The sequence below is a fragment of the Spermophilus citellus genome (genome assembly GCF_964194105.1).
Source record: "Spermophilus citellus genome assembly, chromosome: 10".
In the NCBI taxonomy this organism is placed as follows: domain Eukaryota; kingdom Metazoa; phylum Chordata; class Mammalia; order Rodentia; family Sciuridae; genus Spermophilus; species Spermophilus citellus.
This window is the reverse complement of record NC_138197.1, coordinates 85,858,777-85,871,924: the sequence shown is the minus strand read 5'-3', so window position 1 is coordinate 85,871,924 and position 13,148 is coordinate 85,858,777. Positions and strand designations below refer to the sequence as shown.

At 38.7% G+C, this 13,148-nt stretch overlaps 1 protein-coding gene across 2 annotated transcripts in view; it reads right to left on the bottom strand.

The window, feature by feature from the left end:
• Window positions 1-800: 800 nt before the first annotated feature.
• HMGA2 (high mobility group AT-hook 2) overlaps window positions 801-13,148 on the bottom strand; it is a gene marked incomplete at both ends in the record, with an annotated part of 121,409 nt that continues 109,061 nt past the window's right edge. The window contains 2 exons of one of the 2 annotated variants that reach the window (XM_081311465.1): window positions 801-917; window positions 12,128-12,160. In XM_081311465.1, the coding sequence (XP_081167591.1) occupies window positions 870-917; window positions 12,128-12,160 (81 nt within the window). The remainder of the gene's footprint in view (window positions 918-12,127; window positions 12,161-13,148) is intronic. The other variant, XM_081311466.1, reaches the window with a different exon arrangement.

The window sequence follows — 13,148 nt, the reverse complement described above, 5'->3', positions numbered from 1 at the left end:
TTATCGCTTAAAATGGCATTTGGCTCTATAGGAAGTAGATTTCCTGAAAACGAAGTGGTGTCTTGGAAAAAAAAAAAACCCGAGTGCTATGAGTAAATTTATTACTCCTGCTGATATGTGTGATATCCATAAATATAGGAGTTGGCAACATTTATTTGCTTACTTCCCTTTTTGAAAAATGAACATAACCTTTTCTGGCTTTACTAGCTGAATGAAAGGATACATCAGCATTTCGTCTCATTTAGAAATTAAAAAAAAAAGTTAAAAATCATCAAGTAAGTGTCTACAAGATTATACGAGATAGAGAGAGTAGTATCTAGTCCTTATCTTTGGTGTTCTAAACAGGCTTCACTACCGGGCGAGCGGGTGGGGTGGTGTGTGGGATGGTGTGAGGTGTGCGCAGAGCCACACACCGCTTTCCTATACAAATGCCCGGTGTCACCAGAGTGACACATTTCTTGTTTGCATGCAGCGCAGTGATTGACTAAACCCAACTCAAGAGTTTTTTCTCACCCACCCACTCTTGCTTATCAGATCAACTAACTATTAGTAGGTTAAGGGAAAAAAAAAGAAAACAGTTATTACAAGTTGCATTGTTAAAACTGTGTCCCCTGTGTTTACAGCAGTTTTTCACTAAACCTGGGACTGTGAAGGGATTACAAAGAGAGTGATTAATATAGTCCTTTTTAAGGTTACGTGATTTCGCCCCGCCCCGCCCCCGCCCCTCGCCCGCCCCGCCCCTCGCCCTCCCGCCCCGCCCCGAAGAAAGTGGAAAGACCATGGCCATAGACAGTAAGTGGTCACTGCAGTGTCTTCTCCCTTCGAAAGATCCAACTGCTGCTGAGGTAGAAATCGAACGCTGGCGCCACCTAGTCCTCCTCCGCCGACTCTTGGGAGGAAGTCTCTTCAGTCTCCTCCTGCAACACAGAAGCGCACAGGGTTAGCCACCCCGGGGGGGGGGGGGGGGGGGGGGGTCCCTGCGCGCTGCTCCTGCCGGCAGAGCAGAAGGTGACCAGTTCCCACTGCACATTAAGCTTGTTCAAAAGCGCATCCAATAGTGGGCCAGCCCTGGTTCCCAGGGCTTCTTGCCCTGTCATTGAGGAATCAAGGTGCTGTTTTTTTTCCCAGAGCCCTCCCTAGCCACTGTTGACTTAAGGCTTGACATCATGGAGGCTGGTCAGCAAATTCAATTGTTTGCAGTCCCGGAGACTGTCAGGCCAATGTAAGCCAATGTACTCACTCACTAATTAGAGTAAAAAAGAAATGGATAAAATTTTTACCCCCGACGGCACGCCAGTCATCAGTTTTAAAAACCCACCTACAAGTACAAAAAAAAAAAAAAAATGAAGTTATGGGGATCTTAAGACATAAATAAACCCATCCTCCAGATACTGGTGATGATAACTGGTATTTCTATAGTGCTTACTAGATGCTTTTAGGTACTGTCTGTTACTACCCCTGTTTTACCAAAACAACAGACAAGTCCACGTACCGAGTTTGAGCCAAGTCAGATGGGTGTCAGAATCTGTGTGCCCTCTAGGCCTTGTGTGGAGGTGGGTAAGAGCACTAGTGGACGCCAAGAAAAGAGCCATAAGGGTACTGAGAATTTCCTTTCCAGGCTATATCCTCGTTTTTGCATTTATTGTAGCACATTTTGAGACAATGACGGAATTTGGCATAGCTGTTCAATCTCAATACTAAATCCATCCACATCAGCCCAAACATTTAACGGTGGGCTGGCCAAGCAAAGAAAATCTAATATATATGTTTTTGAAGGGCCTCCTCTTCATAAAAATCTAACTCCTCCTTCCCTTTTCCTTTTTCTGATTCCTTATGGCTCTGGAATTTGCTGGGGTTTCTGCAAGCCGGCTCGAGCAGCAAAGTTCTCTTTACTTTTGCTTATTTAACAAATGTGCAGTACCTTTCAGGACATGGGTGGTAAAGCGGAGACAATAAACATTTCTGATAAAAGCGTCGTTAGTGAGAGGATGATTTTTATCAAATGCTGCACACTGTCTCCTAAGATGGCATGTGAAAAAGATCTGGGAGAAGAGGTAAACATTTACTCTCGCAGCAAACTGAGCCCCTTTAAGGATGGCCAGCTTAAAACAGCTTATAACAGCCTTCATACTTTAATAGATTCGATTTTCCACATGGCTTCATTTTGTCTGGGTGGCTAACTGACACAATTTATACCTCTCTTCCTTTCCCAGGTCACTACAGTACACCATTCAGTAAAGCATGCCTTAGAGCTTGAGTGCATTAGATGACCAAACTTCCATTCATTAGCGTCTGAAACACTTCAGCTGTGAAGGAGCTCCTAAATGCTACCATGTGTGACGCTTTTGCGTAAAAGCAGCAAACGAGACGGGAAAAAGCCCCCATGAACCCGCCACTCACACACACCCATTGAATGTGCACCCACACATGCACACACTCATACGCACTCTAGACTGGACTCGAATCACAGGCCACTGCTAACTGCAAACCCTCTGCAAAAGGTTTCAAACATTCTCTTTCCCCCAAAGACTGAGAGAGCTGTAAATCCTGGGAATAAACACACATACAAATGAATGGATTACAGCTTAAAAAATATAACCACGGCAGCATCAAGTCATGAGATTTCACACCGGTTTTGTTTAGTCTGCTTTGGGTTTTGTGGGAAATGTGGAACATATGAAGCTACCTCCTCTCTCCCCACCAGCCCCCAAACTGCGGGCTTCACATATTTAAGCAGCAGGTTTATACCTCTTGACGAGGCAACAGGCCATGACCCTGAGATTCTCTGTGGAGTCCTGGTCACAAAGGAGGATGTAGCATGATCAAAGCCACGGACAGACGAAAGAGAGGCAAGCCAAGGAGCAGCTGCCCTGTGACCTTGTCTTTTCACTTAATATTTAAATTCCAGAAAGTCACTAAGCTGTTCGGCAGATACACTCTTTGCTCCCAAAGGACTCACTTCTCATTATGACACGAGGTATGGACTTGGTTTACTACTCAGAAACAGACCACAGAGTACGAGCTGGCAGGTATATTTTACTCCATCTTCTCACAGTTAACAAATTAATAGAGCTCAGTCAAGCTGGAAAATCTCCTGCATCTAGCTGTGATTATTCCATCTCTGTTTGATTTTCCTCCACTATCTGGAAACCAAAGTACTTCAAAATCCGGAAGGAAATAGAATTTTCAGGCCATGAACTTACAAAGACCTTGTAGTGGATGGGATGTGATCAGCTTTTCAAAACATTCCCAGAAACTTTGCTTGATTTGAGCTCCTGAAACTCCTGATAATCAAACCCTTTAGACACAACTCAGCCGAAAACGACTGTCGTAGGTATTGTTTCCTTTACTTAACAGTTCTTAACATGGGTAGTTGTTTTATTTATGTATCTTTCTGCTGACCTTGAAATTCTTCGGCTAGTAACTATCAGTTAGTACTGGGAATGTAACTAGGAGATCAGGGTGAGGAGTCTCACTCCATTAAACTTTTGGTGGCAATGTTGCTCTCACGTGCTCAGCACGATGGTTTTCTCAAATGTCTAGTTAGTGGAGAGCTCTCTCTTCTTGGCATGGTCTCTACTGGCCACCCTCCAAAGGAAGGCATGGCTGCCAAGCGGATGATGCTGGCGGGGCGTTGGCACTTCCCACGTCTGCAAACTTCAGTTCTCACCTCTCTAGTGACCTGGCCTTTTGCTTGATGTGTGGCTGCGGTGTCATAAATGTGTATGCAATTAAGAGAAGAAAAATCCTCCCTATCTGGAACAAAGATAAGGTTGGAAAACCCACCCTCTGGTCTCCTAGGTGTCACAGCCTGCTTAGACTTTCACACAGGGCGCTTCGCCGGTGCAAAGAGTAGACATAAACAAAGGGTATGGGGAATAAGCAGCTGAGTCTGGAATCCCCAAAGAATCTTTTTTTTTTTTTTTTTCCCCACAGCTGAGTAAAGTTGGTAGAGACCCCTGGGCTTCAATACTGTTTTAACTTATCATAGATAACAGTTTGCACTTCCAGATATTTTCAGAGTGTTTTCATGTTTGCAACTTACTGCCGAAGGACCTGTAAGTGCATGCAGCTCCTCAACAGCAGTCTTGAAGTAATAAGGGGATTGAAGTACTGTGACCAAGAGCTGCACACATCTCATTAGGGGCAAGTTGATGGGGTGGGAAAGCCAAACAGCAGCTCTCCGGTCAAGAAGGCTTACCTGTTGGAATGGGGCTTCAGGAATGTTGTGATAAAAGGACTTTTCAGAAAGGAAGTGCACAGTGACATTTTTATGAGCACCAGCCACTAAAACCTCTAAACACTGAACAGTTCCCAGCCGTTCACACAGGTACTTTACAAAGACAACTGAGGCTGCACCACGCTGGGGTGAAATGTGTGTTTTTTGGGCAGAAAACTGATGAGAGGGGGGGAAAAGGGAGTGGTCAGAGTTAGAGAACTATATTTTTATTATAGCTATTGGAAAACTGCACTCGTTTTGCCTTAGTTTTCCTTTTGTTCATGGGGAAAAAGGGGGGAGGGATTTAATAAATGTAACTCTTTCATTGCTTTGGCTAAGCTTGAAAAAAAAAAAATCCCCACTAAAACCAGAAATTACGGTTTGCATATAATGCCACTCTTTCAAGTTGATTCAACAGGATGCATGAGCTACATATCTCTGGGCACACTTTGACTAAGTTATTTAAAAAGGAGAAAGAAGACAATCTAATATTCAACCTTAACTCCTATGCTTGATGGATTCTTAAAATATCTTGAGTTTCATCATGGATCTTACCACACAAGCATGGGTAAGGGAGTAACACGGGAAGGACATTCAGTATTTAAGGCTGAGAGCTGAAGCTCTGGGTTTAATTTTCAGATGCAGACTAAACAGCAGATCTGTAGTAGAAGAGAGGCCAGTAAATCCTACATGAAACTGGGAAGGGGAACCGCTCTCCCTGTAAACTTTAGGGGTTGTGTCGCCCTGGTGGCCCTCTGTGCGTGTAGTTAGGAGGGCAAACTCATAGAGGTCCACATCAGGTTTAATAAGTCCTCTTTTTTTTAAAAAAAAATTCATAATTACAAAGAGTTCTGCAACTTCTATCATATGATGCTGCAGGCCAGAAATACTATTGTAATTTAAGCTGTCCCACCAATACATCTACAAATACCTGGATATCAAGAAAGGGGAAGTGACATTCTTTTTGTCATTTCAATATGTTCAACTCTTTAAGGTCTAGGAAAATTCTCCTTAAGAATTTTTGTGTTCCCAATTATCTCCAGTCATTCCAGTCAGAACAGAAATAAAAGGTTTTCTTCCTCATCATCAAGGGGCCCAGAACCAATTTTTCAAGTTTCATCTGTAGCTAAGAGACCCACAAGGCCACAAAGCCAGGTTTTTCTATTTTTCTGTCAGATATTTTAATTTAAAATGGATTGAGGCTGTTTAACTTCATGGAAAGTGATTATTTCCTTCCACTAGGAAAACTTTATAGCAGATTTTTTAAAAACATGTTAAATGGAACATATATAACCTGGCAAGTACAAGGAATTCTGGTGGAAATGCTAGGAGGGAAATATACTTTTCTAAAGGAGATTTGAGAAGTTGGGATATTTACAGCATTTGTACTGATCTTTTCTTTATTTTAGCTATATGTACGTAACAAGACATGAGTGGCAGCATTGCTTTGTATGTGTTACCAGCAATGCCATAATTGGCTCTAAGTTCTTATGGGGCATGATTGGTGTACAAAGGGTGGATCTTAGATGCCACTGGCCACAAATGCCCACCATGACACCAAGGGCTGTGTAACCATTGCTTTGCTCCCACTGTGTAACACCAGTAATGGCAATACCTGTCTAATGGCACTGTGGGGTTGCATGAGGAAAAAAAAAAAGGTGAGAGCTACATGGGAAAACTATTATTCAACGGTTCTCCCAAAAGAAAATAAAATGTCTTAGATTGCTAACATGCACTTCTGTTTGTCTTCTCTGTGCCCTTAGCAGAGTTCCGGTACTGAAAATAACGCCACCCAGGTATCACTGGTCCCCAGGATACTACAAACTTCTCAGTATTGGTATCAAGAGCTACTTAAAAAAAATTCTTTTTGAGATTAAGAGTTACATTTTTCAAATAGGGAAATCATTTTATGTATAAACAAATTGCAAGTTTCAGGAGTCAGGATTTCTTTCTTTTTTCTTCTGTGGGGAGATACCAGGTAGACTCAGGGGTGCTTAACAACTGAGCCACATCCCCAGTGAGTTTTTATTTTATTTTTTATTTTAAGGCTGTAAATTGCATAGGGCCTCGCTAAAATGCTGAGGCTTCCTTTGAACTCACAATCCTCCTGCCTTAGCCTTCCAAGCCTCTGGGATTACAGTATGCAAGGAGTCACAATTTCTGAGGATTGCAGGCTTGATCAATTTTTCCATGCCAGTTCCAGTTCTTATGGAAGAATACTTACACTTGAAAAATAATTAAGATGTAGGGAAAGGATTCTTGCATGAAGAAATCTTTCAGGGGAAGGGAATTTATTTCACTATTTCCAAAACTGTTCAGCAATGTTCTTATTTTCATGCCATGTGGCTAGGTTGAGCTGTTTCATGGTTCTATTCCAGGCATGCTTATTGATGGCAAAAGCTGGGAGAAGCTGTTGCCCTTCATTTTCTACTTGTATTAACTTTTGCTTAGCTGCTGTATTTGTTGTCAAAAACCAAATTATCCACTTCTGAATTTTTATCATAGTTGCACCTATCTTCCATTATCCTGTGTTAAGAGTTTATGAAAATATCAATATTCACAGTTAAGTAAACAAACAATTACTCAGTGGACAGTTGAGGGACTAGTAAACCTTTTCTGTATATAAAGGAAATATCATAGACAAAGCCACCTATGTCTATCCAATCATGAAGGATTTTCTTAGAAAGATTAGGTTTTAAGACCAGTTACTATTTGTTCCCTACTAATTTGGGTCAGAATGTTTGGATAATAAGAAGAAAGTTTAGATATTGAATAAATAAATGGTTTTGATTCAGCTTACCTCCAAATACAGAGGACAAGCCTTCTGCAATATGAACAGGAAAAGCAAGCAGACATTGCCATGTCATGCTGAGCCTAATCCACAGACTTCCACACAGTTAAAAGCTGTCATACTTGTAGAAAACTCTAATAGCAAATCTGTCAAGTCCAGAAGTACTACAGTTTGCCTTTTGGAGTTTTATAAATTGCCTCAAATTCAGTGATGTTCTTTCCCTTCTGTTAGAATTTATCTTTACAAGACAGTGCCTGCCAAAAAACAGTTGACTTCGTCTTGCCAATATTCCTTTATTACAACTGTTAGCTGAGCTAATGACTTCATCTGTTTTTGGTTAATAATCATTTTGATATGCTTCCTTTGCCCTCCAATTTCCCTGTGCTGCTATGTCCTTGAGCTACTTTACTGAGGGTTAAATGATGGTTTCTATTTTGCTCTCTCCTTTTCCCTTGACCTCTGCAATGCCAGAGGTCAGAGGTTAAATCAAAAAGTATTTCCTATACAACAAAATAGTACCACTTAGGGCAACCTTGGATATGATCCTTCATGTTTTGCCAGTTGGTACCAAACATTTACTGGCCCACAAAATGTTTTACCAGCTTGAAAGAACATAAGTAGGAAAATAAATAAATCAGTACTCTTTGTGACTTAGGTGGTATAAATCACGATGCCCCCTAAGTGAGCAGACGAGTAACTGTTTGCAAGTCTGATTTATTATGAACTATTTACTGCATTGGCCATGGTACCATGTAAAAGATGAGTGTTAGAGTGAGAATGCTTTCTCCTTTCTCCTTCTTTCTTTGTGTGTCTAGACTGAGAGCCCCCAGTAAAAATGCCTTCTTTGAGAACAAGATGCTGACTGCAATTCATCAACTTGCTTGTCCCAAAATGAAATCTCTCATTTTGCTCCAAACAATGTTTAGGTTGTCTGAAATATAAACATCCTTAAAACTGCCCTTGAAGTCTCTGTAAAAACATTCAACATTTTTCTTTAAGGGGGGAAAAATCCCATGATAACCAAGGCTTACTGAGATTTCTTTGCCCAGGTGTATGCCACCCACAGAAGATGTTCCTTGCAGGTAAAAAACTCTATTTTGAAACAGAAAGCTTTTTTATAGTCTTTTATGAAGTACAAATTTTCCAATTCTCTCATTGGGAAATTGAAAAGAACAGGTTTATACCTGTCCTAATTGCTACAGTACAGCTTGCCAGGGCTACATAACAATGAGGAAAGTAGGATTCAAACATGAAGAACGGCTGGGAATTTTAAAAACTTATTTTCCCTTTGGGTAGGGTCAACGTAAGTAAAAATATCTGAATTATATAAAAGGAATCACTTCTAATTTCAGTCTAAAGCTTTAAAACGGGAACATCAAGGAACAATGTCATGTGATAAACTAGCCAAGCCTTTTTAGAAGTCCAAGATAAGGATTTATTTTAGCCAAAATAAAATCTTGAGAAACAAAACTCCTTTCCTTTATCAATAAAAATAACCTGATACCTTTATGGTGTTCCTTTATGAAAATAAAAAGAAGGAAAGAAAAACCTATCACCATTTGCTTCTCAAGAATAGAATCCATATAGCTGACCGCTTCAAATTGCTCAAGAGCTAGCTAGTTTCTACTTATTTCTAATTAGCTAACTTCCATTTATTGCTTATTTTATCACTTTAAAGAAATACGTCGAACAGTACATCTTGTTTTTACTGGCTTTGGAATTTAGAAAAAAAGTTTATGAGAAAATTGCACATTTTTCCCTTTAGACTTTTAAGGGATGATAATCCTTCCCATTAGGATTATGGGACATACTTGAGGTTTGCACCTAATGGCATCTGGTGTATTTTCCAAACATAAGCGCTCACAGTGGAGCTTCCCTTAATTTTTGATTCCTTTCTAGGAATAGAATGTACTTCTAGACACAAACCCAAACATATAAGTAGATGTTGAAAATTATGATAAATATAAAAATCTTCTCAGAATGATGTTTGCTATTTTGCATCCCAGTTTGCCTTCTCAAATCTCTGAGGTTTCAGAACTTGATAGCATAAGCCCATAGAGTCTTTGTAATTCCACATACATGTGACATACATGCAAGGAAGCCACTGACTGCTCTAATCCTATTGATAGGATTTAACAATTACTATACCATTTCCCTTAGTTAAAAAAAAATCCTTATTTTTGAAAACATGCAACAAAGACAGTAGTTTTGAATAAATCAGAATTTTCAAATTTTGGAGAATACAAATCTCAGATGAAAAACTCAGCCATCCAAAATAAGTCAGAACATAATAATACCTTCTGGAATTCATATAATTATGACTCTCTCATAATGTTCTGAGGTTTAAGTATGAGGCAGTTATTATTCTATTTCCTAGATGGATAAATAGGACAAAAACAGATTAATGTGCCCACTGATGGGACCAAATCAAAAAAATCTAGGTCTCCTTGAACACTGCTGAGCCCATTTCTTTACATATAAAATATTTAATTGTGCTAAAACCTTCACCACCTCAAAGCTGGATCTGAATGTAACTCCTCAAAGTGCTTTTGATGAAGAAAGGATATGAGGTTGAGTTAATCCAGATTGCCACATGGAAAAGCCATCTGGGAGGGTATTTTGAAAGAAACAGATGGAAAAGGAAGAGATTCTTTCAAATGTAGTGTAAAATTTACATTATCCTCCACGAACTTCCATGTAGTCCCCATGTTTATATAATTCATCACTATGTCTTTAGACAATATAAATTAGGTAGTCCAATGAGCTCATAGTCTTTTTTTTTTTTTTTCTAATTCGAAGTCTGAGCTCCTCTCCTTTAAAGGGCAAATTTGGAGCAGGGTAAAACAGCGGTAAAAGAGCCAGATTGATCAACACAATCCACTTGTGACTTCTTTGAAATTCCTGACTCTTTGGGGGAAAAAAAAATCTGTGATTTCACTTAGGCTTTTTGGAGTATTAAAGCCCAATTTGCATTGAGTTCCAGATACGTTAATGATCTCTACTGTGATATATCTGTTCTTGCATCTCTATTTGCCATCCATCTCATCTCTAACATATTCTTTTCTTTAATAAATGTTTCCGTTTTCCCTTCTACAACTAAACAACAAAATAAAACAAAACAATAAGAATTCACTCTTCAGGAAATCATCCTCTTAATAACTCAGGACATTCTACTCATTTATCTGTCTTTCCTATCTGTCCTATGTATACTGACATTCTGTGGTCATTTGCTCAACAACTGTTCAAACATCTTCTCATGTGTTTTCACTAAATATCTTCATCCCTAGCTACACATTAAGACTGTGTAGGGAGTTCACAGAAAATACTCATGCTTGTGTCTCCAGGCCAAATAAACAGAATTAATGGAGAGTAGGGCAAGTGGTATGTAGGTCAATGTTTAATAATTTGCTTTCCAAGAAAAAAAAAGTCTAGATTTGTAGCATTTGTCAATTTCCAGAGTGTAAATATTCTCACCATAGTGGATTTTCAGCTACCTGCTCCAGTACCCCACTGAATAGGATGCAAGCATCTCTCTCTCTCTCTCTCTCTCTCTCTCTCTCTCTCTCTCTCTCTGATTTTAATACTCAGAGAAGGTTAAGAACCTCAGAGTTAGATTACATCTTTCTCTGATGCATGACTCTGTTCAACTCATCTTCCCTACAACACCAAGAGTAGAGTTGAAATCCATATTTTCAACAGACCCTCTACAGTTCATAGTCCACCATGCAACAGTGAATACTGCAGTATTCACTGACTCAAATGCATAGAATTGTCAATTCACTTTCTCTTGATTTTGTTCCTGATAAAGGATGAAAGGCTAAATATATTTGGGATCTTCTATTGAAATATCCACTTTTTGTTTATATTTTGTTTTCTCTCAGAATGCTTACAAACACTGAGTATTTTTAGTGTCCACCTACTCCCACTGCGGGCTGCTAGGTTTGGAATCAGTAATGATGATGATTTTTTTTTCATAGTAGCTCTGCTTTTATCCCCTCAAAGTACAGGGTAATGATCTGAATTCACTTTCCTGGGATTCTTACTTGTGTTTAAAAGCTTCAACTTTCTTCCAAGCAGCATTTTAAAGAATAGTAGATCTAGAAGCCTGCCCAAGGGTCTCTTCCAGGCAAGGCAAGGGAAAAAGCTTCTACAGTATTTTAAATTATAAAAAGGAGATCTACAAGGAACTTGATAATATCATGATACTGCTTAATGGCTTACTTCAGTAGGTTTTCTGTAAGACACCTCCTCAGTGTCTATTTAGATCCAGAAGGAAAGAGCACAGCAGTACATTCTTATACTTTAATAGTTTACATTCACAATCATGATTAGCTTCATCTTCAATTTGTCTTCTTCAGTATATATTTCCCCAATAAACGTGAATTTTATGCTTCTGCATATAGAATGTAGTTATGACAAACAGCTCCAGGCATATAGTAAAGTAAATCAAAAGTAAAGCTGGTTCCTAATTTTAATGTTGTCAAAGACTTCAGAGACTATGATTCCTTCATGAAAGCAAGACCTGGGAATTCATTAATCTGCAAAATCACTAAAACTTAATTTCCTAGTTTCCCAGTCTAGTTGGGGGTATTTTAGGGTCACCAGATGTTACAGAATAACTCAATGAACTAATTTTTCCCCGTAATTATTCAAACAATAATTTGCAACTCGTAAGTGCTGTATTAAGTCAAAGGGATATAAACAGCCAAGTGGGAAGTATACAATTTGATATTTGAGAATTGATAAAGCAGGGGCTGGAGATATAGCACAGTGGTTAGGGTACCCAGTTCCACCACCACCAAAAAAATTAAAATAATGTAGAATACATAAGGTTAAATATTAATTTTACATGTGAGATACTACAAGTGTTTTGTTTAAAAGTACTTATAGTTGCTTTTACACTGAAGACTTTGATATTTTAGGTTTTTAGTGACACAATCTCAGACTATGTATTCCTGAGCTTTTACAACACATTTTCAAGAATATTTCAATACCGATATGATCACAACTAGAAAAGTATCAAAGGTTTAATTTGGGAATCTTTTTTTTTTCAGTATGAATTTTACTTTACTTCTTATACTAACTGGAAATGAAAAATCAAAATGATCATATTTTACCTGAGCAGGCTTCTTCTGAACCACTTGTTGTGGCTAAGGGAAAAACAGAAACAAAAACACAAATGAAAGTCATACTCTAAAAGAAAACACGCACAAAGAAAAAAATCAAGTACGTACATTTTAAATGGAGATGAATGTTTACAAAGCAAAGGAGAAAATTTAAAGTTTAAATGGTTCATCTAAGGTTAAAGGGTACTTATTCATAATCTCTGTGTGTAAATACAATATAGGTCATCTCAATGAAAATGATGCTCAATTAAAGCCTGGCTTACAAACCAACTATACTGAAATACACTTACCCTTATTTGAAATACTTTGCTTTTAGTCTGCGTAGCACAACATTTAAGCAAAGGATCTAATTTTTTAATATTTGGATTTTTAAAAATAGCTCTACTGAGATAAAATTTACATAACACACAACGCACTCATTTAAAGTATATAATTCAAAAGAATTTTAGTATATTCAGAGAGTTCTGCAAACATTATCCCAATCTAATTATAAAGGCCTTTCATAGCCCCTAAAAGAAACCCTGTATTTATCAGTGGTCTCCCCATTCCTTCCCAACTTCCCTAGCTATTTTTCCATGTCTGACCAGCCACGAATCTACCTTCTGTCTTTATAAATGTGCCGATTCTATACATTTAGTGTAAGAAGAATCATACAATATTCATCTTTTGTGTCTGGCTTCTTTCTCTGGCGTAGTGTTTCCTAGGGTCATTCATACTGTAGCATCAGTAGTTCATTCCTTTTCATGCCAAATAGTATTCCATTGCATACATGTACCACCATCCTCAGTTGATGAACATTTGGGCTATTTCCACCTTTTGGCTATTATGAGTAATGCCTCTATGAACATCTGTATGTAAGTTTTAATGTGTATGTATTTTTATTTCTCTTGGGTAACCTAGGAGAAGAAATGCTGGGCGATATGGCAATTCTTTTTTTCCACTTTTTGGAACAGCTGCCTGATGGTTCTCCAAAGCAGCTGCAAAATTTTACACTCCCATCAGCAACATACGA